This window comes from Salmo trutta, chromosome 20 (genome assembly GCF_901001165.1).
Source record: "Salmo trutta chromosome 20, fSalTru1.1, whole genome shotgun sequence".
Lineage (NCBI taxonomy): Eukaryota > Metazoa > Chordata > Actinopteri > Salmoniformes > Salmonidae > Salmo > Salmo trutta.
Genome location: NC_042976.1, coordinates 22,116,411 through 22,142,650, shown reverse-complemented (window position 1 = coordinate 22,142,650; position 26,240 = coordinate 22,116,411). Strand labels below are relative to the sequence as shown.

The window sequence follows — 26,240 nt, the reverse complement described above, 5'->3', positions numbered from 1 at the left end:
AAAAATTCCAGAAAATGATGTCAAGGCTTTAGAAGCTTCTGATAGGCTAAGTGACATCATTGGAGTCAATTGGAGGTGTACCAGTGGATGTATTTCAAGGCCTACCTTTAAACTCAGTGCCTCTTTGCGCGACATCATGGGAAAATCTGTCACGGTCGTCATAAGGAGTAGTCCACACATTTTGGGGGGCTGCCTCTCAGGTTCCCATAGCTCCCTTCGCTTGTCCTCCCAGAGTTGACGTTCCAACTCCCATGTCCATCCTTCCCCCCGATGCTCCAAACCACGCTGCTTGGTCTTCTGTTGGTGGGATCTTCTGTCACGGCTGTCTTTGGAAGAAGAGGACCAAGGCGCAGCGTACTTAGAGTTCCACATGTTTAATAAATATGAAACTCACCAAAACAATACATACAAAAACGAAGCGTGACGTTCTGGGCTGCTCACAGGCAGCTACACAAACACAAGATCCCACAAAGCACAGGTGGGAAAAGGCTACCTAAGTATGATTCCTAATCAGAGACAACGATAGACAGCTGCCTCTGATTAGGAACCATACTCGGCCCAAAACAAAGAAATACAAAAACAAAAGGAACATAGAACGCCCACCCAAGTCACACCCTGGCCTAACCAAAATAGAGAACAAAACCCTCTCTATGGCCAGGGCGTGAAAAAATCAAAAGAAATCAGCCAAGACCTCAGAATTTTTTTTTTAGACCTCCACAAGTCTAGTTCATCCTTTGGAGCAATTTCCAAACGCCTGAAGTTACCACGTTCATCTTGTGGCAAAGAAGGGGGTCGAGTGATAAATGGCAGATATGTGAGGGCAGAACTAATAAACGGGCTCTGCCCGATCACTAAAATGGCCACCCCGATCAGAACTACAGATCACAAAATGGCCGACTGCCAAAACTACAATTCCCAGAAGCAAGGGGAACCCTCAGAAGGTGGAGCCGACCCACAGATAAAAGGTCAAGAAAAACCAGGAAGAGAGAGAGAGAGCGGGAAGGATCTATGAACCATAGAGAGAGAGACATTCTACATTGGCTGGATTTACCGTGTACGAGCTGGACTGTTTTGGACTTACCTGTTGGCGTTTAGACCTGGACCTACCGAGAACCAGATTTGTGTACCGAACCCTGCTATCCTTGACCTTACCTGCGGCCTGGGTGGACCAGGACAGAGAAACAAACATACAGGTACTGTCATGTTCGAAAGAACTTTAATTCTGGGCTGACTTTGGTGACAGTTTCTCACTTAATTTGTGACAAACGCTCCTAGCTTTGAAGAGGTTTGCCACAATCTGTACAAACAATAGTACGCAAGTATAAACACCATGGGACCATGCAGCCGTCATACCGCTCAGGAAGGATATGCGTTCTGTCTCCTAGAAATTAACGTGAAATTAACTCACCCAACTGGTGCGAAAAGTGCAAATCAATCCCAGAACAACAGCAAAGGACCTTGTGAAGATGCTGGAGGAAACAGGTACAAAAGTATCTATATCCACAGTAAAACGAGTCCTATATCGACATAACCTGAAAGGCCGCTCAGCAAGGAAGAAGCCACTGCTCCAAAACAGCCATAAAAAAGCCAGACTATGGTTTGCAACTGCACTAGGGGACAAAGATCATACTTTTTGGAGAAATGTCCTCAGGTCTGATGAAACAAAAATAGAACTGTTTGGCCATAATGACCATCGTTATGTTTAGAGGAAAAGGGGGAGGCTTGCAAGCCAAAGAACACCATCCCAACCGTGAAGCACGGGGGTGGTAGCATCATGTTGTGGGGGTGCTTTGCTGCAGGAGGGACTGGTGCACTTCACAAAATAGATGGCATCAAGAGGATGGAAAATAATGTGGATATATTGAAGCAACATCTCAAGACATCAGTCAGGAAGTTAAAGCTTGGTCGCAAACGGGTCTTCCAAATAGACAATGACCCCAAGCATACTTCCAAAGTTGTGGAAAAATGGCTTAAGGACAACAAAGTCAAGGTATTGGAGTGGCCATGACAAAGCCCTGACCTCACTCCTATAGAAAATTTGTGGGCAGAACTGAAAAAGCGTATGCGAACAAGGAGATCTACAAACCTGACTCAATTACACTAGCTCTGTCAGGAGGAATGGGCCAAAATTCACCCAACTTATTGTGGGAAGCTTGTGGAAGGCTACCCGAAACGTTTGACCCAAGTTAAACAATTTAAAGGAAATGTTACCAAATACTAATTGAGTGTATGTAAACTTCTGACCCACTGGGAATGTGATGAAAGAAATAAAAGCTGAAATAAATAATTCTCTCTACTGTAATTCTGACATTTCACATTCTTAAAATAAAATGGTGATCCTAACTGACCTAAAACAGGGAATTTTTACTAGGATTAAATGTCAGGAATTGTGAAAAACTGAGTTTAAATGTATTTGGCTGAGGTGTATGTAAACTTCCGACTTCAACTGTATATGGCGGAGGCTTAATCAAGATAGTCGTCTTGACTTTTTCTTATGTCATTCTCGTTGGCACCAAAAGTTTAAAAAGTGTTGATTGGGGATAGAATGCGGTCGGACCATCAGATAATTGGCATATACATTACTCTTACTGAATTTCCATGTGGGCGAGGATATTGAACATTTAATCAAAGCCTGTTGGATGCTAACTTTTTTTTAAACTAGGACAGAGGAATTTATAACTACATTTTTCAGACATAACACAGGTACAGCAAATTGTCCCTTATTGTATGGGACAATTTTAAATGTGCCTTTAGAGGCCATGCAATTCAGTACTCATCTCTAAAACAACAGCAATTTAGGTCAATAAGAAATGGGGAAACTTATTAAAAAAAGATCAAGTGTAAGATATTTTAAAAAATAAAGCAAACTATAGATAACATTTTGCTACCATGGAAAGGTAAATTCCTGTCTAATTTTGGAAAAATCCTCCTGATTGATTATTTAGTCATATCCCAGTTTACCTATTTGCTTATGGTCTTACCTACACCTAGCGAACAGGTCTTTTTATTATTTGATTAAAAAAATAGATTATATTTTATTTGGAACGGCAAGCCGGACAAACTTAAATGGGCCTATTTATATAATAAATATGAATTCGGAGGGCAGAAATGATTAAATATTAAAGCACTAGTCCTCTCATTAAAGGCTTCAGTCATACAAAAATAATACTTAAATCCAAACTGGTTCTCCAGCAAATTAGTAAGAATGTCTCACCCTATGTTCAAGAATGGCCTTTTTTTTCTCCCTTTATTCAGATTACAACCTCTCAGTTATTTGAAAAGGAAATCATCTCCCAAATATCGCTTTTTTAAAATCAAGACATAGCAAGTAGGTTGCAATTTCAATTTAATCCACCAGAAAAGACAGAACAAATAATACAACAAATATTGTGGTTACACTCAAATATACTAATTGATAAAAAACATAAATATTTTTATCAAAAAAATGTAAAGTATAATCTTCGTAAATGATATCATAAATAGGACTGGTGGAGTTATGTCACACATGCAGCTAACAAAAACATATGGACATTTCTGCACTACCCAACACTAAAACCAACTAATTGCAGCGTTACCGCAAAAATGGATGAGGAAAGTGGAAGGGGTAAAATTAAGAAACTTGTCTCTCTGTGTACCTGCTCAAGTAATACACAATGTTTCTACTTCATAAAAGCCACCTTCATGAGCTTATATTGACAGAAAGTGTTGGCAGCGTCCATTCCAAATAGAAGAACAGGCATGACTGTAGACTCAAGGAAACCACGTCCTTCCTTCTCAGGTGTGTTTCTCTTCTTGAACTCCTCTATCTCCTGTCTCATTAAGTCAGCCTTCTCCTTGTGGCCCTTCTCCAGCAGATCCTTCTGCTCCTGCATCTTGCACTCCAAGGCCCTGTGGAAGTCCCGTTCCTGTTGCTTCAAATTGTCCTTCATCTTCTCTTCCATCTGCTTCAACTTCTCATCTTTGCTTCTGCGATCGTCCTCCATGGTGCGCTCCATCTCCAACCGTTTCTCTTCAGCAGCCCTTCTTCTCCTGCTCCAACACAGCTGACCTCTCCTTCTCCTCTGCATGGTCCAAAGGAAGAGTTGAGGTAGGAAAACACAATAACTTCTAGACTACTCATGTTCTCTTTCATATCGAGGCAACAGACAGCCACTGATCTTTTCCATGTTCTGGAGTAGGCCATAACTTTTAGGTTAAACTTTAGCCCGCATACGTACTCTTTCAAACATCCCAGATCTATGTTGACTTCGTGCAAGATTATCACATATTTATTGTGAGAAGTCACTCCAACCAGAAACCTGAATTCAAGCAGAAAATAACATCCCAATGCTATATTTTGGACTTACCGTGGATCTTTTTCTCATTTTCTGTCAATTTTTTTCAGCCTGCAAGATGGAATTCTTCTCTAGACTCTTCTCCCTCAGGAACTGCTCAAGAATCTCCTCAGCCTGCAGAAAACACCCTGAAAGGCTACATGTTTTATCATTGGTTGATGGCAATCTAAAACCGGTTGGATGTGTTTCTAGTATGATGCTGTAGATGCCTAGAAATACTTTATGGAAGATAATGTGAATCATAACAGTCACAGAGGTTCATAGAAACAGCAATCCATCTACGACATTGAAACTACTGTGAGTCGATTGACCTGAAAGACGAGAACAACTCCAGTGTTCAATATGGATTTTTTTGATAAATGTTTCAGCCATAGCAAGGATTCAGCTCAAAGCTCTTACCCTAACTCCTTTCACGGGCTCGGCTCGGTACTGTGCCACCATGTTGTCATGGTGATTGCAGTAAAGCTCATATTCTCCAGGTGTGGTGTAGATCCCCTCCTTAATCTTCTGGGCCATCGGAGCAGACAGCTTCTCCAGAAGGGCCGCACACTTCTTCTCTGAGGCATCCACGTTCTGGATGAGGAGGTCAGCGTAGGGCTTTGCAATGGCCACCTGCAGGAGTCAAGACTGTTTTAGGGAAGCATTTGTAAAAAGTGGTCCTTGACAGAGTTAAGAACTAAAGCAGTGTTTGTACCAGGCACAGATCTGAAATGATGACCCTTACCGCCAATGCTTTCAAGAAATCCCCATTTTCGTCTTTGAAGGATTGTTTCATGAAAGCCTGCGTGGCCTGGTGGTCGGAGCGGAGGTGATGAGCTGAAATCTGACGCATATCCACAGGGAATAAGGCCTTCACCTCCTCCATGCCCCTCTGGTACACTACCTGGCCCTCATCCACAGCAGCCTGGTTCTCAATTTGAGCCATGGCCAGCACCGCATTCTCTAGACAGGGCACAGAGCCTTTGGCTATGGTCTCCACATAGGTGTTAACCAAGTGGCCGAGCACTGCAATCAGATAAGAGGCGGGAAGAAAAATATAAGTGTATATATTTGGTGGTACAATAACATAGGCTACATTCAATGCATCTGTGCAGAATCTGCTGATATTTGACTTACTTCTCCCGGTAACTTTGTGGCCCCCTTTGACAGTTTTTGTACGGCTCTCCTGGAAAATAAAGCAGCAGAAAGTATCTGCAACCTTTCGGGAAGCTTCCACAGAGGTCAGCTTCGTCCATGGAATCCAGATGGGGCATGTTGGCAGGAGTTGTAGGGGTGGGGAATACAAAGCACTTGCGCGAGGGGAAGTAGTTCCGGATGCACTCTCGTGGGAGGTTGTACATCAGGTTCTTTTTACCCCCACCTGAATGATAGTCAGCATTCACCATTACAGTTGACATTAATCTATTTTTAGGGCTGGTTTCCCAGACACAGACTAGGCCTTGTCCTGGACACAAAAGTGTGTTCAATGGAGAATCTCGTCTGGAGGCCTAATCTGTGTCTGGGAGACTGGCTCTTAGTTCACCATCCAAACACACAATCATTAACAGACAAGCATATACAGAGATAAGTTTAAATTAACATGAGGCAGAAGACTTTATGTTCAATAAACAACTGGATAAAATAATTTGGTTTATGTCTCTGTTTGATTATGAGTGTAATCCTATATTACATTTTCATCGGAATGATTTTATAATAGGTCATTTTGACAGGCAGCGCCAATATCAATCATCTTGTTTCACAACCCCTATGCTCTTTGTGAGATAGTGATTGTTCCAACTGAATAATTGTTTGGGGAGTACTATTCTAGTGACATTGTGCACAGTTGATCATTGGGGTGGTGGCTAGTGCTAATGTCACCTTTTCTGAGTTCCAGGGAATGCTCCAGATACTCATCTTCGGTGACGTTTCTACCGTCGATCTCGAGTAGTAGAGTGAAATCTCTGATGGCCCACACAAAATTCGGAAAGAACTGCACAAACTGGGTGTCCCCTTCTTCCTCGTCATCATGAGAGGATGAAGCTGCACTGGAAGAATTCACCTTGATCCGCTCTGTCAGCTCACTCACATATCTATAGGGCCGGTTGAGGATTGACTGATAAAAGCTACCAAAGTAAAAAAAAGAATGTGCATCTGCATTGACATGTGACTGCTACAGTTGTACAAGGACTTGCTATACAACAGTTATAGCATACGAGCAGTTTCAGTTTCTTTTTGAATGGACTGTGTCCACATGCACTGAGTAACCCCTAAGGGAATGGATCCAACAAAGTACAGTGTGTTGAATAATCTGCAAACACGTAATTAATGCTGTCAGTTACACAATATATTGTTCCAGGTCTATAAGGACATTTTGCTTAGCATCCAATAGTTACACAAACATACAGCACTTTCACTTTCAATATGAGAGGGAGTTCCAAGAAATAGCCCAATTGGGGGAAACATCCTCTACCCATGTGATATGTATATGTACACCTGTTAAGTCAATAGGAGAGAAAAGGGGGGAGGATTGCCATGGGGAAATTGATATTGGTTTAAAGGATACTGGAGATTCTCCACGGCTTGATTGTCGATGGTCCCTCGACTGTTGTAGACCAGAGTACTGCTTAACAGAATGGCCAAGGAGAAGATCCAGGCATCATTCTTAGAATCTCCCTGAAACAAGTGTGACAACAGCAACATGCCTATTGGTGATATGGATAAATGAAATGAAATCATTTCAAATACACTATATATACAAAAGTATGTGGACACCCCTTCAAATTAGTGGGTTCGGCTATTTCAGTCAAACTTGTTGCTAACAGGTGTATAAAATCGAGCACAAAGCCATGGAATCTCCATAGACAAACATTGGCAGGAGATTGGCCTTACTGAAGAGCTCAGTGACTTTCAACGTGGCACCATCATAGGATGCCACCTTTCCAACAAGTCAGTTCGTCAAATTTCTGCCCTGCTAGGGCAGCTCCGATGAACTGTTAGTGCTGTTATTGTGAAGTGGAAATGTTTAGGAGCAACAACGCAAAGGCTCAGCCATGAAGTGGTAGGCCACACAAGCTCACAGAATGGGTCCGCTGAGTGCTGAAGCTCGTTGCGCATAAAATCATCTGTCCTCGGTTGCAACACTCACTACCGAGTTCCAAACTGGCTCTGGAAGCAACGTCAGCACAAGTACTGTTCATTGGGAGCTTCATGAAATGGGTTTCCATGGCCAAGCAGTAGCACCATGTGCAATGCCAAGAGTCGGCTGGAGTGGTGTAAAGATTGCTGCCATTGGACTCTGCAGCATTGGAAACGCGTTCTCTTGAGTGATGAGTCACGTTTCACCATCTGGCAGTCCGACGGACGAATCTGGGTTTGGTGGATGCCAGGAGAACGCTACCTGCCCGAATGCATTGTGCCAACTGTAAAGTTTGGTGGAGGAGGAATAATGGTCTGGTGCTGTATTTTATTGTTTGGGCTAGGCCCCTTAATTCCAGTTAAGGGAAATCTTAACGCTACAGCATACAATGACATTCTAAACAATTCTGTGCTTCCAACTTTGTGGTAACAGTTTGGGGAAGGCCCAGTTTGCACATGACTTGGAATGAGATGTTAGACGAGCAGGTGGCTACATACTTTTGGTCATGTAATGTATGTGTGTTTAGATATTTGTTCACTGTGCTAGATTACTAATGTGGATTTTAAAGAGACTGAACTTTGACCTCTCACCTTCTCCACATCCCCCAGCCCCTCTGTATCCAGCAGCACCAGGGTGTGGTCTCTTTTTTCAGGGTGAGGCACACACCACATCCAGATTCCCTTAGTCTTGGATTGAATGGTGGCTCCCAGGGCAAAACCTAAATCAATATTTCAAAGACCGTTTTAAGACAAAAAAATTGAATATACTTTTTCTTCTGAAAGAAATGTATAGATGCAAAAAATTGGGAATTGTCTATTGAGGCACAGATTATACCCAAACCAGTTTGTGAATTCAGATATGTCTCTCAGCATCAGTCAGTCTCTGTCTCACCTCTTCTCTTTCCAGCCAGCTTGTTCATGAGGTAGGACTTGCCGGTGCGGTACAGCCCGACCACCGCCACCACTATGACTTTCTGGTTCAGTCCCGTCAGGTACTTGATGGCACCAGGAACTACATGAAGCTCGCCATCGGCGTTTTCGACCAGGCACATTGGGGAATCCATGGTCAAGTGGCTTCACAGGATGATCAGCCTACAGCTCCCACAAATAGTCAATCTATAATACAATTATGAATTAAATATAGTTCAGGTGAATTATGTGAATATTATATAGACTAGGACTACTGCGAAGGTTATGAAAGAAATATTATTAAGATCTGCATAATTAAACAGCTGAGCCATATGCATACACAATTAAAAGTGAAGTTAAAATATTGTCCAATGCTAGCTTTAATTTCATTACGAAATTTGTCTTCAAACATGTAACTGTTTTCCTGCTTTGGAAAAGCATTAGTCGATAGTAGCCTACTCACATAAACGACCTCTCCAAAAGCCTGCTCCAAACCAACTGTAAAATTGCAGAGGATGTCGCAATCTCGAGTACCTATTTCAAGGGGGTTTCAACTAAGGTTAGGGCTAGATATAATGTTAACAGTGTGGTTAAGGTTAGGTTTAAAATCACATTTTAAGAAGGTAAATTATTGAAATAGGCGAGGTCTATGACGTTGTGGCTGTAGTAACTAGTTGTACCTATTTGTCTGCAGATACAGAAAGTGAAAGTTGTCTAGACTATGTTTTATCAATTATTTTCACCAGTCAAATAAGATATGGAACTGACGCATCCGACTTTTAATTTAAAAAAAAAATATATATATATATATATTGTTTTAATGGCGTTATTGAGGCAATTATCTGTCTTTTGTTCCAGATAGGAATAGTGATTCGTTCTAGTGCTAGTTGGAACAAGAAAACTCGGTTATGGTCGACTTGCTAACTGGTTGTAGTTCTACGTGTTGGTTATACACATATCGCGTTCATACCATTAGTAAGTCGAACTTTTCTGAGTTCCTAGTACCTACCAGCACTTGAACGCGGTATTTGTCAGGTCATGTTTCACTGCAGCAGAGTTTTTTGGGGGAAACGTCGTGCTTTCCCGGAAGCTTAATTGTTAACGTAAGAGAAACACTTTCAGTTTCAATATCACAACCGATCTCTTTTGCCATGCAAACGCGGACAACAGACTGAACAACAAGCTCACTGTACGGTATAGTGTTGCCGAGGTAAGCCTAAACTCTCTTTCACTTCTAAATGTGGGCTTTTTTACTATATGATATATAGCTATTGATTTGCAAAATGACAGGTTTAATGTTGGCTGGTGAAAAAATATTTTTACAAAAAAACATTTGCGGTAAATTAATTGATTGGATAACCACGCCTGTACATGCAAGCACATTCAGAACTATTCATGGCGTCTATTCATGGAGTAGCCTCTACGAATCAGAGAGTGGAAGACTCCTCTCCTGTCTTTGAATTTGAACGTACTTTTCCTGTTGTCTGCTGTTTGGACACACCTATTCATTCCAAGGTTTTTCTACATGGTAGAATAATAGTGAAGACATCAAAACTATAAAATAACACTTATGGAATCATGAAGTAACCAAAAAAGTGTTAAACAAATCAAAATATATTTTATATTTGAGATTCTTCAAGGTACCCACCCTTCGCCTTGATGACAGCTTTGCACACTCTTGGCATTCTCTCAACCAGCTTCATGAGGTAGTCACCTGGAATGCATTTCAATGAACAGGTGTGCCTTGTTAAAAGTTAATTTGTGGAATTTCTTTCCTTCTTAATGCATTTGAGCCAATCAGTTGTGTTGTGATAAGGTTGTGGTGGTATACAGAAGATAGCACTATTTGGTAAAAGACAATGTCCATATTATGGCAAGAACAGCTCAAATAAGCAAAGAGAAACGACAGTCCATCATTATCATTACATTAAGACAAAAAGGTCAGTCAGTACGGAACATACTCTACTTCCTAGGACATTATGTTATACAATACATGCATGTTTTGTTCAATCAAGTTCATATTTATGTCAAAAAACAGCTTTTTACATTAGCATGTGATGTTCAGAACTAGCATACCCACCGAAAACTTCTGGTGAATTTACTAAATTACTCATGATAAACGTTGACAAAATACATAACAATTATTTTAAGAATTATAGATACAGAACTCCTTTATGCAAACGCTATGTCCGATTATAAAATAGCTTTTCGGCGAAAGCACATTTTGCAATATTCTGAGTACATAGCTCGGCCATCACAGGCTAGCTAATTTGACACCCACCAAGTTTGGGGCTCACTAAACTCAGAATTACTATTAGAAAAATGTGATTACCTTTGCTGTTCTTCATCAGAATGCACTCCCAGGACTTCTACTTCAACAACAAATGTTGTTTTGGTTCCAAATAATCCATAGTTATATCCAAATACCTCCGTTTTGTTCGTGCGTTCAGGTCACTATCCGAAGGGTAACGAGCGAGTGCATTTCGTGACAAAAAAAATCGAAATATTCCATTACCGTACATAGAAGCATGTCAAACGCTGTTTAAAATCGATTTTTATGCTATTTTTCTTGTAAAATAGCGATAATATTCCAACCGGGCAACGTTGTATTCATTCAAAGACTGAAAGAAAAAAATTGAGAAGTCTCGTGAACGCGCATCTCAGTCTCACTGTCCCCAGGCTGACCACTTACAAACTCTGCTGCTGTACTTTGCCCAGAGACAGCAGACACCCCATTCCACTTTCTGGCGGTTTTAGAGAGCCAATGGAAGCCTTAGAAAGTGTCACGTTACAGCACAGATGCTGTATTGTCGATAGAGATGCAACAGATGGACAACAAATTGTCAGACAGGGCACTTCCTGTATGGAATCTTCTCAGGTTTTGGCCTGCCATATGAGTTCTGTTATACTCACAGACACCATTCAAACAGTTTTAGAAACTTTAGTGTTTTCTATCCAAATCTACTAATTATATGCATATTCTCGTTTCTGGGCAAGAGTAGTAACCAGTTTAAATCGGGTACGTTTTTTATCCGGCCGTGAAAATACTGCCCCCTAGCCCAGACAGGTTAAGAACACATTCTTATTTACAATTATGGCCTACCGGGGAACAGTGGGTTAACTGCCTTGTTCAGGGGCAGAATGACAGATTTTTACCTTGTTGGCTTGGTCCAGCAACCTTTTGGTTACGACTCCAATGCTTTAGTGGATGTTGAGAATTGAATGTTCACCTCTCTACCATGTAAGGGCTATTTGACCAAGAAGGAGGGTGATGGAGTGCTGCATCAGATGACCTGGCATCCACAATCACCCGACGTCAACCCAATTGAGATGGTTTGGGATGAGTTGGACTGCAGAGTGAAGGAAAAGCATCCAACAAGTGCTCAGCATATGTAGGAACTCCTTCAAGACTGTTGGAAAAGCATTTCAGTTGCAGCTGGTTGAGAGAATGCCAAAAGTGTGCAAAGCTGTCATCAAGGCAGTGTGGCTACTTTGAAGAATCTCAAATATAAAAATAATAATTGTTTAACACTTTTTTGGTTACTACATGATTCCATGTGTGTTATTTCAAAGTGTTGATGTCTTCACTATAGAAAATTGGAAAAATCAAGAAAAACCCTTGAATGAGTAGGTGTGTCCAAACTTTTGACTGGTACTGTACACACACACACACACACACACACACACACACACACACACACACACACACAGTGTCCTACTCAATAAAAAGTTATTATGTGTGTCTTTGCCTTCGTTTCTTTTGGTCAGCATCATGTCAGGCCAGACAGTACCCATGAAGGAACCAGTATGTCTGATAGAGAACGACAGTGATGGGAAGCTGCGTGTGGTCCGCAGTGCACTGGACATCCTGGACCAGATTGACCAGCATGTGGTAGTGGTGTCGGTGGTCGGGCTGTACCGCACCGGCAAGTCCTACCTCATGAACAAGCTGGCTGGGGAGAGGAAAGGTAAGCACATCCACGAAAGCATTTTTTAAATCTATGTTCCGATCAAGTTTCATGAGCCTAAAATAAAAGATCCTAGACATTTTCTATATACACAAGAAGCTTATTTCTCTGAAATGCTGTGCACAAATTTGCTTACATCCCTGTTAGTGAGCATTTCTCCTTTGCCACGATAATCCATCCACCTGACAGGTGTGGCATATCAAGAAGCTGATTAAACCGCATGATCATTACACCGGTGCACCTTGTGCTGGGGACAATAAAAAGCCACTCTAAAATGTTCAGTTCTGTCTCACAACACAATGCCACAGAGGTCTCAAGTTTTGAGGGAAAGTGCAATTGGCATGCTGACTTCAAGATTGTCCACCCAAGCTGTTGCCAGAGAATTGAATGTTAACTTCTCTATCATAAGCCACCTCCAACGTCATTTTGACAGTACATCCAACCGACCTCACAACGCAGACTACGCGTAACCATGCCAGTCCAGACCTAAACTCAGCAAAAAAAGAAACGTCCCTTTTTCAGGACCCTGTCTTTCAAAGATAATTCATAAAAATCCAAATCACTTCACAGATCTTCATTGTAAAGCGTTTAAACACTGTTTCCCATGCTTGTTCAATGAACCATGAACAATTAATGAACATGCACCTGTGGAACAGTCATTAAGACACTAACAGCTTACAGACGGTAGGCAATTAAGGTCAGTTATGAAAACTTAGGACACTAAAGAGGCCTTTCTACTGACTCTGAAAAACACCAAAAGAAAGATGCCCAGTGTCCCTGCTCATCTCGGTGAACGTGCCTTAGGCATGCTGCAAGGAGGCATGAGGACTGCAGATGTGGCCAGGGCAATAAATTGCAATGTCCATACTGTGAGACTCCTAAGACAGAGCTACAGGGAGACAGGACAGACAGCTGATCGTCCTCGCAGTGGCAGACCACATGTAACAACACCTGCACAGGATCGGTACATCCGAACATCACACCTGCGGGACATGTATAGGATGGCAACAACAACTGCCCTAGTTACACCAGGAACGCACAATCCCTCCATCAGTGCTCAGACTGTCCGCAATAGGCTGAGAGAGGCTGGACTGAGGGGTTGTAGGCCTTTTGTAAGGCAGGTCCTCACCAGACATCACCGGGAACAATGACGCCTATGGGCACAAACCCACCGTCGCAGGACCAGACAGGACTGGCAAAAAGTGCTCTTCACTGACAAGTCACGGTGTTGTCTCACCAGGGGTGATGGTCGGATTTGCGTTTATAGTCGAAGGAATGAGCGTTACACCGAGGCCTGTACTCTGGAGCGGGATCGATTTGGAGGTGGAGGGTCCGTCATGGTCTGGGGCGGTGTGTCACAGCATCATCGGACTGAGCTTGTTGTCATTGCAGGCAATCTCAACGCTGTGCGTTACAGGGAAGACATCCTCCTCCCTCATGTCGTACCCTTCCTGAAGGCTCATCCTGACATGACCCTCCAGCATGACAATGCCACCAGCCATATTGTTCGTTCTGTGCGTGATTTCCTGCAAGACAGGAATGTCAGTGTTCTGCCATGGCCAGCGAAGAGCCCGGATCTCAATCCCATTGAGCACGTCTGGGACCTGTTGGATTCGGAGGGTGAGGGCTAGGGCCATTCCCCCCAGAAATGTCTGGGAACTTGCAGGTGCCTTGGTGGAAGAGTGGGGTAACATCTCACAGCAAGAACTGGCAAATCTGGTGCAGTCCATGAGGAGGAGATGCACTGCAGTACTTAATGCAGCTGGAGGCCACACCTGATACTGACTGTTACTTTTGATTTTGACCCCCCCCCCCCCTTTTTGTTCAGGAACACATTATTCTATTTCTGTTAGTCACATGTCTGTGGAACTTGTTCAGTTTATTACTCAGTTGTTGAATTTTGTTAAGTTCATACAAATATTTACACATGTTAAGTTTGCTGAAAATAAATGCAGTTGACAGTGAGAGGACGTTACTTTTTTTGCTGAGTTTATATATTTGGCTTCTTCACCAGCGGGATCATCTGAGACCAGCCACCCAGGCAGCAGATGAAACTGTGGGTTTGCTCAACTGAAGAATTTCTGCACAAACGGTCAGAAACCGTCTCAAGGAAGCTCATCTGCGTGCTCATGGTCCTCGCCATGGTCTTGTCCTGACTGCAGTTTGGTGTCTTAACCGACTTCAGTGGGCAAATGCTCACCTTCAATGGCGTTATGGTATGGGCAGGCATAAGCTACTGACAGCGATACCGTGACGAGGTCCTGAGGTCCATTGTCGTGCCATTCATCCGCCGCCATCACCTCATGTTTCCGCATTATAATGCAGGGCCCCATATCGCAAGGATCTGTACACAATTCCTGAAAATGTCCCAGTTCTTACATGGCCTGCATAGTCACCAGACATGTCACTCATTGAGAATTTTTGGGATGCTCTGGATCGACGTGTTCGACATCGTGTTCCAGTTCCCACCAATATCCAGCAACTTCGCACAGCCATTGAAGACGAGTGGGACAACATTCCTCACACCACAATCAACAGCCTGATCAACTCTATGCGAAGAAGATATGTCACGCTGCATGAGGCAAATGATGGTCACACCAGATACTGACTGGTTTTCTGATCCACCCCCCTATTTTTTATGTTTTATTTTCTGATTTCCTTATTTGGACTGTAACTCAGTAAAATCTTTGAAATTGTTTCATGTATTTTTGTTCAGTGTACATAACAATATGCATGACCTCAACACTGTTATATGGATAAGGAATGATTATGTATAAGATCATTGTTTCTCATAAAGATAGGGTAATAGAAATGTGAAACAGAAAGTGTTAACTTATGTACTGTATTTGTCATTCAGAGTTAGAGAGATATGCTGCACCAAAGTACAGATTTGTTCTGCTCTGACCACATTAGGATTTGATGTTTTTTTCTCTCCAAAATTGGAAATTCGACACATCCTGTTATTGCGTTGTGGAAACTACAGTTTCTCTTTTACACCATAACGTACAACCAGACAGCAGAGCAAATATCAAAAAAACATTTTGTTCCGACCACATTTGTTCTAGATGGGTTGTGTAGATAAGTGTGCCGTTTTGCACTGGCTGCTAGTTTCACTTTCAGTCTGTCAGTATGATATACAGTATAATTAGACAAAATGGTTCATCTGAAAACCAGCAGCCTTGAGTAAACACTTTACATCCTGCTGGCTCTTTACAGATTCCATCCTAAGAACCGTTTTTATCCTCTGTCCTCAAGGTTTTGCCCTGGGAGCCACCATCCAGTCCAAAACTAAGGGCATCTGGATGTGGTGTGTGCCTCACCCTGAAAAAAGAGACCACACCCTGGTGCTGCTGGATACAGAGGGGCTGGGGGATGTGGAGAAGGTGGGAGGTCAAAGTTCACTCTCTGTCAAAAACCTTTTGTGGCTCAGATTGTTTAGATAACAGAATATAACATTGCTATGGGTAAAATCCCAAAACTGTGTCTAGTACTGATAGCTGATGTCATCATCTGTATATAATGTCTGACTTGTAAATGTATGATATATACACATTGATTCTAAAGAGTATAACAAATAAATAATGACCCATGAACTTAGTTATAAGCTTGTTTTACTCCAATGTTTGTAAATGTAATTAAACACTGTATAACATCATAGTTAACTGCAATTAGGATGTCACAGATGGTGAGTCATTGCACCCATAGCTCAGTCTATGAATTTGAGTGGTTACATTTCTCCAGGCCCATCCCTCAGATTTTTTTTGTTAGCTTTTTTTTAACCAAAACTGAGGCAGGGTGGGGCTTGGTTAATGTTTCAATTAAGGATTCCAGCTTTGACCTTTATTTAGGTAGGGAGCCCATAAAACGGCGTATGGAGTAGACATTTAGTTACTGACTTGATTTCACTCTAGTATGAACAGAGTACCAATGTGTTCCTTCTGTTGTGTCTGCAGGGTGATGAGAAGAATGACAACTGGATCTTTTCCCTGGCTGTCCTGCTCAGCAGTACTCTGGTGTACAACAGCATGGGAACCATCGACAACAACGCCCTGGAGAAACTACAGTATCCTTCAGCAGGCCTATAAAGAAATATAGTGTAGTGTTGTATGTCTGGGTTCATTTCATCCCCAACAACCGAACCGACCTCAAAAAGCACTAATCGCTCAGCACTATACTGCATGTTAGTAAATCTGGGTTCATTTTGTCCTCAACACCGCCTTCTACAGCTATGTGACAGAACTGACAGAGCACATCAAGGTGAAGTCCAACCAGCGAGACGGGGAAGAATCTTCAGAGTACCTGCGTTACTTTCCTTCCTTTGTGTGGACAGTCAGAGATTTCACCCTGACCCTGGAGGTTGATGGGAGACCCATCACAGCCAATGAGTACCTGGAGAATGCTCTTAAACTGAGAACAGGTGAAGGGAACACCAGCTAGCACAGCTAACTTAATCTCTTTTTCTAAACCATGGCTAGATTGAATTTACCAAAGTTAACAATACTTTTACAAAAGACATGTTGGATATAAAAATATGAAATGCTTTTCTTCCACAAAAAATGTCACGGTTAAACATTTAATTTGTTGATTAATGATTGATGTACTTTTCCTTTCATTTACAAAGGTCATAGTAAGAAAGATCAGGCATACAATCTGCCTCGTAGCTGTCTGCGGAACTATTTCTCTCCTCGCTGGTGCTTTGTGTTTGAGAGGCCAGCCAGCGGAGACAAAATGAGACGTATGGAGGAGCTGACCGATGCTGACCTGGAGCCTGCCTTTGTGGAGCAAGCCAAGGAGTTCTGTGACCACGTCTTCAATGAGGCCAAGACCAAGACCCTGAAACAGGGCCTGAAAGTTACCGGCAGACGTGAGTATTACAACACTGATATTGAGGATGGAAAGCACTTATGAAAGTAGGTCATGATGTTTGATAATACAACTAAAGTACTGCTGCTACTATAACCACTTCCTCTATTATTATAATTATGATTACTACAAGTACCATGACCAGTACAACTAACAACACCATTAGTACTTAAATTACTACTAATTCTACTACTTACTTTACTTCTATACAAGCACAACTGACCACCACAGTATCACACCATCACTACCACAACTACCAGATGTGCTGATTTCCTGCCCTCTCCTGCAGTGCTGGGAAACCTGGCAGAGACGTATGTGTCTGCCATCCGGAGCGGGCAGATCCCCTGCCTGGACAATGCTGTGTTGGCGCTGGCCCAAATTGAGAACTCCAGTGCCATCGAGAGGGCCAGGGCCCACTACCAGAAGGGTATGGCTGACTGGGTGGCCTTCCCCACAGAGACCCAAGAGGAGCTGTCTGAAGTGCATGCTGTCATGGAGAAGGAGGCTGTGGCCATATTCATCAACAACTCCTTCAAAGACGAGGACCAGAAGTACCAGTTGGAGCTCATGGTATGGGAATGTAGATTCTATATTCAATGAGTCAATATTAAATTCAATGATGCATGTATTTAACAAGATGAGGATAATTTGTCATTTGGGTGAGCTACCCCTTTATGCTACACTTACATGTACATTTTAGTCATTTAGCAGACACACTTATCCAGAGCGACTTACAGCAGTAATTAGGGTTAAATGCCTTACTCAAGGGCACATTGACAGATTATTCACCATTTATTACCTCAACTGAACCAAGACATTCAGGTTTGTTCTGGTACATTCTGAACCAACCTCTCAAACACAAAAATAGAAATTGCTTCAAGAGGAGTATGAGAAGATCTGTGTGAGGAACTACAAGGAGTCCCAGAAGGCATGCGAGTCCAAAATCGAATGCATCTTTGCCCCCTTGGAGGAGAAAATAAGGGATGTCTCCTACATGACCCCTGGAGGATACAAAGAGTACTGCAACGACCTGAAACTGGCCACCAGCGAATACAGATCTGAGGGAGGCAGGGGAGTGAAGGTATGTTGGGGAGGTGGTGCTATTTTAGGATATTATGTAATTATCATGTTTTGTGGATGCTGGTCAAAGGAGTTATGAATGCACTGATGTGATGTTGAAAGTTAAATATTATGTGTGATTGTTCCAGGCTGAAGAGGTACTGAAGGAGTACTTGGAAAGGAAAGCTAGCATTGGTCAGACCATCCTGTCAGCAGACCAGTCCCTCACTGAAGCTGAGCAGAGAGCAGAAGGTGATATAGGTCACCATGAATATGCACTCCATGACCTGGCAACAACATTCTAATGACCACCAAATGGAGGCTTACCTCTCGTTCTCTTTGATATTTATCTCACTAACTCTCTCTCTCTCACACATACTCTGTCTATCTTTCTCTGCAGCGGAGCAAGCGAAAAGGGAGGCATCTGAGCGGGAAAATCGAGCCATGGAGGAGCAGCTGGTTGTCCAGGAGAGGTTGAGAGCGGACCAGCAGAGGACGTATGAGGAGAATGTGAACCAGCTGATGGAGAGGATGGAGAGAGACAGTAGAAATGCCATAGCAGAGCATGACAGAGTTCTGCAGGCCAGACTAAAGGTAGGAACCTAAAACACAAACATTGAGAAGTACACTTTAAAACTACAGGATCTGTAGGGGTAAGATTAACTGTGTGTATGTGTTTTGTTTTAATGACACAGTCCGTGATGTGTAAAAACAAACCTTGTAATTTCAGGAGCAGAATGACCTTCTCCAGCAAGGGTTTGATGGCAGAGCACACCAAATGCAAAGAGAGATAGATGCCCTTAAGGGTGCGAAGGCACAAGAGGAAGAGAAAAAACCCTCATTTATGAGCACAGCTCTGGATACTGTAGGGACTGCAGCTACCTTGTTCCTTCCAGGAATACTTCCCAAAGTAGGAGGAATGGCTGTGAAATGGCTGTCTAAGTGGTTTTGATCTAGGTTCCCGAGGAGGATGATGAGCTATTATTCTTATAGACATGTGGATTGACTGAATATGTATTTATTGATAGTTGATTCTTTGATTTAGGTTAAGCACTCAGTCAAGGTTTTATTTGATGTTAGTTTTTTTTGTACGTCATTTGAATAAATAATTAGCATGCCTAATCATAATGAAGTAGAGCTTTTAGATAGCACTCTTAAAAATGGTTTTGCAGTTGTTTTACTATTACCAAATAGGCCTACTTCTTTTTAACACTGACGACATTTACATGCACACCAATATCCTGTTATTATTCGGGATACTCAAGTATTCTGTTTTTGAGTTGATGTATATAAACGTCATATTCCATTTACAATTTAAAAAAGCTTGTATCCCGGTTATGAGAATCCCGTATAAGATGCCTGAGATATGTTGATCTTAGACGGTAAACTGTGGCATGTAAACATCCTATTCCGTTTACTGTTTCCCACGGTCTGCACAGGCTCAATTTCACATATCGGTGTTGTGTGATGATGTTTTCATCTGATTGTCAAACAAATCACTTTAAAAAGTAGGCTACCAGCGCATTTCGATCCACCATGATCATTTATTTTGCTGATACTCCGTACTGGACCATATAGCCTACTGGCTACTTTCACCCCTAATTTAGACAAGATTTTTGTCTATAATTTTCGAGATTTGGTAGGCCGTATTATAATTTCTGAGATTTGGTTGGTCATTTGTTTGTCAACTATAGTTAGATACATGCAGCTTCTAGTCTGTCATGACTAAATATTGTAGTGCTCACCAGAATAATGTCTTACATAGATAGCATGAATGCATTATTAATGTAGTTAACACCGGTATAGTTGTCTGTTTTGTTTAGGAACCAGGGAGAAAACGCAATATCTCCAAAACAGTGGAACTATTGGTCCTGTGCAAAATGTCCAAATGTCATCAGTTGACCGGTTTTAAGGAAATACAAGTTTGAGAAAACTATACAACATGTTTCTGATAAGACTTTACTTCGTCTTGGGTGCATATTTTATGTTTTTGAAATACTGGCTGGTTGCAGAACAGTGTCATAACAACGCATTCACATTTTCTCAAGAGATGCTGAAATAAATATTTCTCCACTCCTGTTCCCAAGACAAAACTAACATTTATTGTATCATTTTACTGCAAGTAATGCATAATTCAGTAGGAGTTAATATTATATTATCGTAATTTCCGGACTATTGAGCGCACCTGAATATAAGCCGCACCCACTGAATTTTTTTACAATTATTATTTTGAACATAAATAAGCCGCACATGTCTATACGCCGCAGGTGCCTACCGGTACATTGAAACAAATGAACTTTACACAGGCTTTAACGAAACACGGCTTGTAACGAAAATAAATTGGCTTTAACGAATCACGGCTTGTAACAAAAATAAATAGGCTTTAACGAAGCACGGCTTGTAACAAAAATAAATAGGCTTTAACGAAACACGGCTTGTAACAAAAAATAAAACATTTGCAGTAAACAGTAGCCTACCAAGAAAGTCATTGGTCACTATCTTCCTCCTCCTGTGCACTGAAACCACTGAAGTCATCTCCTTCGGTGTTGGAGTTGAATAGCCTCAGAATTACTTCATCCGATATTGGATCGTTTTCATTGTCGCTCTCGTCACTGTTTGACCTTAACCCGTTCGGCAATTTCATTGGTCTAATGAAAGCTTCATGCTGCCAAAAAACTGAGCACGTCACAGAATGTGTTTTTTTGGAGAGAGAAAAATTTGAAAGCGGGAAAAATCCATATATTAGCTGCGTCATTGTTTAAGCTGCGAGGTTCAAAGCGTGGGAAAAAAGTTGCGGCTTATAGTCCGGAATTTACGGTAAATAATTGTTTTCCCTCATCAATCTACACAATACCCCATAATGACAAATCCAAAACTGGTTTTACATTTTTTTTGCTAATTCATAAAAAATAAACTGATAATACATTTACACAAGTATTCAGGCCCTTTACTTAGCACTTTGTTGAAGCACCTTTGGCAACGATTACAGCATTGAGTCTTTTTGGGTATGATGCAGTCAGTGCATTCATCTAAAGTTGATAAAATATCACAATCATAGCAAGTCATATCACAGTCATAGCGAGTAAACCATTTCTGTAACTATTACTGGGAATGGTGTTGTAGTTAAGGATACATTGGTCTTCAAAATATCCTCTATTTGTAACAAGATAACTTGTGGATGTACAGTGGGGGAAAAAGTATTTTATCCCTTCACTGAGGACAAACTCTTCAGACAAAGTTTTCAAGAGAATGTTAATTTAGTTACCATGGAAACATATTGTGACACTGAAGCACATGGCTGCAGTGGACAGTTGTTCCAGATGTGATGTAAAAATCGAGGTAAATATTGCTTGTGTAGAGAATATTAGAATTGTCAGTCATTTCCAAACAGGCTATAATTTCTTTAATTTGTGGTAGAACTTTTGAATTTTTTTTGGTATTTTATGTATTTAGTGTAAACGATATGCTTGCTGTAATACTAATCAAAGTATGCTAAGCTGTCTGTCAATTTTCTCCAGAAACTGTAGAAATGCCATTTCCATCACAGTCATTTCCATCACAAACCTAAGTGTGGTGGAAATAACAGAAAGTGGTGGAAATGACACAAATCCATTAACTTATTCGTTTTTACTTTACTTTTTTAATCATGTTTTAAATTAATTGAATCTAGAAAATGCTCCAAGGTGTGCACAAGTTGAAAACTAAGTAGTATTTGTGTTTATTTTTAGAAGATGCCACATAAAACAGCACAGAGGTCACAGACATATAGAAACAAAATAAAAACGGATCCTATATGATACCAGGAACATCTGCAAAAAGACAGGGAGAGATACTGGAAGAAAAAAGAGAAGGGAGAAGTTAAATCTATCTCTGAGCTTACAAAGTGAGAACAAAGAAACAAGAGATGGCAATGGAAATGTAACCAACGGAATAGAAGACAAACTTTAAAGAGAACAGTTGCAATGCAGACCTACCTACCAGAACATGAGGCTAACATACCTGCCCCTAACTTACCTGCCCCTGATGGACACCCTGATACCCCTTCCTCATCGTCTGCAACATGAATGAGAAGTCGAATACTTGCTGGTTGGAAGAGGTCGCTCGAAAGCATACAGAGATCATAGTATGACAAATGTCAAACTTGATAATGCTTTACGGAAAGCTGTGAAATACAAAAAAAGGTATGATCGACTGAACAAAATGAAGAGACAAGATTCCCCAAAAACAAAGACAAAACAGCAAATGAAGGGAACTCCGAAGAACTTTAGAAGGATTTTATTGTTTCAAAATGCCATCATTGCATCATTGCATTGAGTTAAAACAAAAGTATAAAAAAATGTGCAGTGCCAAGGACAAACAAGTTGCTTCAAAAATGCTCAGAGGCAACATCCTGAGAAAGTATGGCCTGGTCAAAGCTGCAAACAGAGAATTTGGATTTTCAGCAAAAGCAATGTGGGCAAATGAAAACAGGCCATCAAGTCTTCAATACTCCAGGAAAAATCAGTGTAACAGAATTAACACTGCCACAGAAGAGAAAATCACTAGATTCTATGAACGTGATGACAACAGCAGAGCAACAACAGGGAAAAAGGACACACTAACGAGGAACAAGAAGAACAAGCAGAAGCGCTTCTTGAATGGCACAATTCAGAACCTTTATCAGAAGGTTTCCTACTGTGAATTCTGCAAAAGACGTCCTTTTAGGGTTGTCAAGCCAACAGTCCAGGATAGGGACACGTCTGCAAAACCCACGCCAACCTCCAGTTCATGGCGGACAAACTACAGTATCACAAAGTGATCAGCTGCAGCAACATTGAGAACGTTGTTGAGTCTTTGTGCTGTGAGAACCTGAAGAAAGAGCTCATGTATAGAGAGTGCTCCCTTTGCCAAGCAAAATAGCTTAAAACATCTGACATTGATGCTGGTGAGCAGACATGGTGGTTTGAGTGGAAAAACAAAGCTAGAGAGAGAGAAGAAAAACAAAGAGGGAAACATGGAGAAGTTCACTGTACATTTGACAGTAAAACAAAAGGTATGTGGCACACTGCAGATTCTATTGGAGGACTCCAAAGGATTGAAAGAGAAGTTGGGGAAACACTTGTACAACATTCGACACCAATACTCCAAACTGAGAGAATTAAGAGAATCTGGGGAAAGAGATCATTGTGCATATTGATTTTGCAGAGAACTACCTGTGTAAATACACCAGTGAAATCCAGGCAGTTCACTTTGGTGATTCTCACAAGCAGGTGACCCTCCACACCTGTGTTGGGTATACCACAAATGATACAGTTTCACTTTGTTCACTGAGCTCTATGCGGCATTACCCCTCTGCTATCTTGGCCCATCTCTCAAAAACACTGGCCTACTTCCTTGAGCCCTGCCCATCAGCTACTGCTGTAACAAGGGTCGTATAAAGGGGACCAAGGCCCGGCGTGTAGAGTGCTCATACTTTTCTTTAATGAAACACTTAACCAAAAACAACAAAACGACAGCCGACAGTTCCGTCAAGACACTTGACAAAACGGAAAACAACTACCCACAACAACACATGAAAAACAGGCTGCCTAAGTATGGCTTCCAATCAGAGACAACAATAGACAGCAGCCTCTGATTGGAAACCATACCTGGCCAAAACATAGAAAACGAAAACATAGAATGCCCACCCACCTATCACACCCTGACCTAACTAAACAAGAAAAACACAGCTCTCCTAGGTCAGAGCGTGACAACTGCTGTACACTTTGTGAGTGATGGGCCTACAACCCAGTATAGGTCTGAAATGTTTAACAATGGTTGTTGTTCACAATGTTTGCAATAAAATATTGTTTTCATACGTTTTTGTTTTTACATATATGTCATTTCCACCACACCTTGTCATTTCCATCACAACCCATATTTTGAGGTAAATGAGTATATTATGTATAATTTACATACATTTATTTGTTTTATATGGAAATCATATGGTTGTTATCATAATCTCACAAAAAGGTTGGGTGGAAATATCTTATTTTTCATGATAAATAAATGTTTTCAGCTGTCACCAAGGCAAGTTTATACATTCAGGCGTCGTGTTGAATTATTATTATTAGGAAAACCTTAAAAATCACTTTAAATAATATTCAATACAAGTTCATGTACAAATTTATAAGAAATCCGTTATAAATCAATTGTATGATATTTCATTTTCAACTAAAATGGATGTTTAATGACGTGATGGAAATTACATTTGTCTATGGCTGTCTGGGAAAATGACAAAAATATATAAATTCCTGAATAGTACGATCGCAGCCATCATCAGATATAGTTTCTAGACAAATCAAATACAAGTACAATACTGGTAAAATGGTGTTTGAATAAGTTTTAATTTCTGAAACTTTGCACGGCCAAAAGTGGCCGAAGTTGCATAATCACCCAATAAAGTCATATAGGGCCAGTTTCCCAGACACAGATTAAGCCTAGTCCGTTAAGCCTAGTGCGGGACTAAAAAGAGATTTTCCATTCATCATTTGTATTTATGTTTTTTGGTCCATGGGACTAGGCTTGATCTGTGGCTGAGAAACCGCCCCATAAGGTTTGGCTTCATCTAGAAAAGTGTCAATACAAACCAAGGCGAACATAATCTGTTTCTTAATAGTGTGACCCTATGGTTGGGAGAATGCCACTTCCTTTTCCTACCATTAGTGTACTGTACAGTGTTGTAGACATTACAAAGGTCATTGGATTTTCATTGAGCCCACACATTCACACCCCTTAATAGTGTGTCCGAAGGCAAGGGTTATTATGGGTAGGTTATCTAAATGGGTTGAGAGAGCGAGAGAGCATTTTCTGTTATTGTGGATGTGTCTTCCTGTGGCTGCTTACATATTGAACACAAACTGTAAATCCAGTTTTACATCCAAATGAACATCAAAGACCAAAGTATATATTCTAGGACCTGAAGGAATAGCTACTGTAGAAATTGCCATCATAACATTTTCAGCAACCTGTTTGAATGACTCATCGCACTGCTATTGTCCCACTGCTATTATGGCAATTGTGGTCCTGTGTGGCTCAGTTGGTAGAGCATGGTGTTTGCATGGTGTTTGCAACGCCAGGGTTGTGGGTTCGATTCACACAGGGGACCAGTACAGAAAATGTATGCATTCACAATGTCGCTCTGGATAAGAGGGTCTACTAAATTGTTTAAAGAAAATGTAAAATTACAAGGCTAATACAAGGTGACTCAGTAAATAGGAGAAATGTTGGTGGGGCAACAGTTGATTGAATGCACTGCATTTTCCCCAAGGGAACTTCAGGTGTGGCGTTTGTTATTCAGAAACACACAATGCGTGAGAGAGAATCCATGGCCTTAGCAATGGAGAGAAGTCATGCAGAAGAACAACTCCTGACTTGTTATAACTTTCTAGTTGTTAAGAGTGAGATTAACATGATTAAATTAGCAAAATATGTATAGGTAATCAAATTTTAGAATTCAAGATCAACACAGGAGGAAAAGATTGACAGAGAGTGTGTTAAAAGACCAATCTTAATCGTGTTAGCTAGCCAAATTCAAATTTGTCAACTAGCTTACCGTCAAGTTCCAACTGTTTACTGGTGGTAACCATAGCAACATGGCCACTGAGGCAGCACTAGCAGCAGAAGCAGAGACTAATAGATTTCTCCCCCTTTTTTTGAATTTCCAGCAGGAATTGTCATGGAAATATTCAGTCAATCATATTTCTCAAATACCTGAGCCTGTGAGTTCAAATATACTTTTATTACGACATAAGAAAAGCCGAGCTAGTTCATGAAAACAACTAACTTTCCAGTCTTGGCACATACTTCTTATACATTTTTCCTGCTTACATCACACCCATAGTAAACTCCTCTTAATTACTCATCCCCTCTGGCATTTAGCCACCGTTATCTTATTGCCTTGCACTAAGTTTAGTTTGGTTTCATATTAGGGCATGAAAACAGTAGAGCCACAGCAACAGTTCAAAAAGACAGA

The 26,240-nt window shown here is 41.2% G+C and overlaps 1 protein-coding gene and 1 pseudogene across 1 annotated transcript; one reads left to right on the top strand and one right to left on the bottom strand.

The window, feature by feature from the left end:
* Nucleotides 1-3,427: 3,427 nt before the first annotated feature.
* LOC115155698 (guanylate-binding protein 1-like) lies at nucleotides 3,428-9,328 on the bottom strand (annotated as a pseudogene).
* A 113-nt stretch (nucleotides 9,329-9,441) lies between these two features.
* LOC115155696 (guanylate-binding protein 1) lies at nucleotides 9,442-20,333 on the top strand. The gene is made up of 11 exons (XM_029702591.1): nucleotides 9,442-9,567; nucleotides 12,126-12,325; nucleotides 15,581-15,708; nucleotides 16,279-16,388; nucleotides 16,552-16,742; nucleotides 16,947-17,189; nucleotides 17,478-17,758; nucleotides 18,057-18,269; nucleotides 18,397-18,499; nucleotides 18,648-18,841; nucleotides 18,978-20,333. Exons 2-11 carry the CDS (start codon nucleotides 12,130-12,132, stop codon nucleotides 19,197-19,199), a joined length of 1,881 nt encoding a protein of 626 aa, XP_029558451.1. The 5' UTR covers nucleotides 9,442-9,567; nucleotides 12,126-12,129; the 3' UTR covers nucleotides 19,200-20,333.
* Nucleotides 20,334-26,240: the final 5,907 nt, after the last annotated feature.

Coding starts and splice junctions, on each gene's coding strand:
- LOC115155696 (XM_029702591.1), top strand. CDS start 12,130: ATGTCAGGCCAGACAGTACCCATGAAGGAACCAGTATGTCTGATAGAG. Junction 16,389..16,551: donor AACGCCCTGGAGAAACTACA/GTATCCTTCAGC, acceptor CGCCTTCTACAG/CTATGTGACAGAACTGACAG. Junction 18,842..18,977: donor TTCTGCAGGCCAGACTAAAG/GTAGGAACCTAA, acceptor TTGTAATTTCAG/GAGCAGAATGACCTTCTCCA.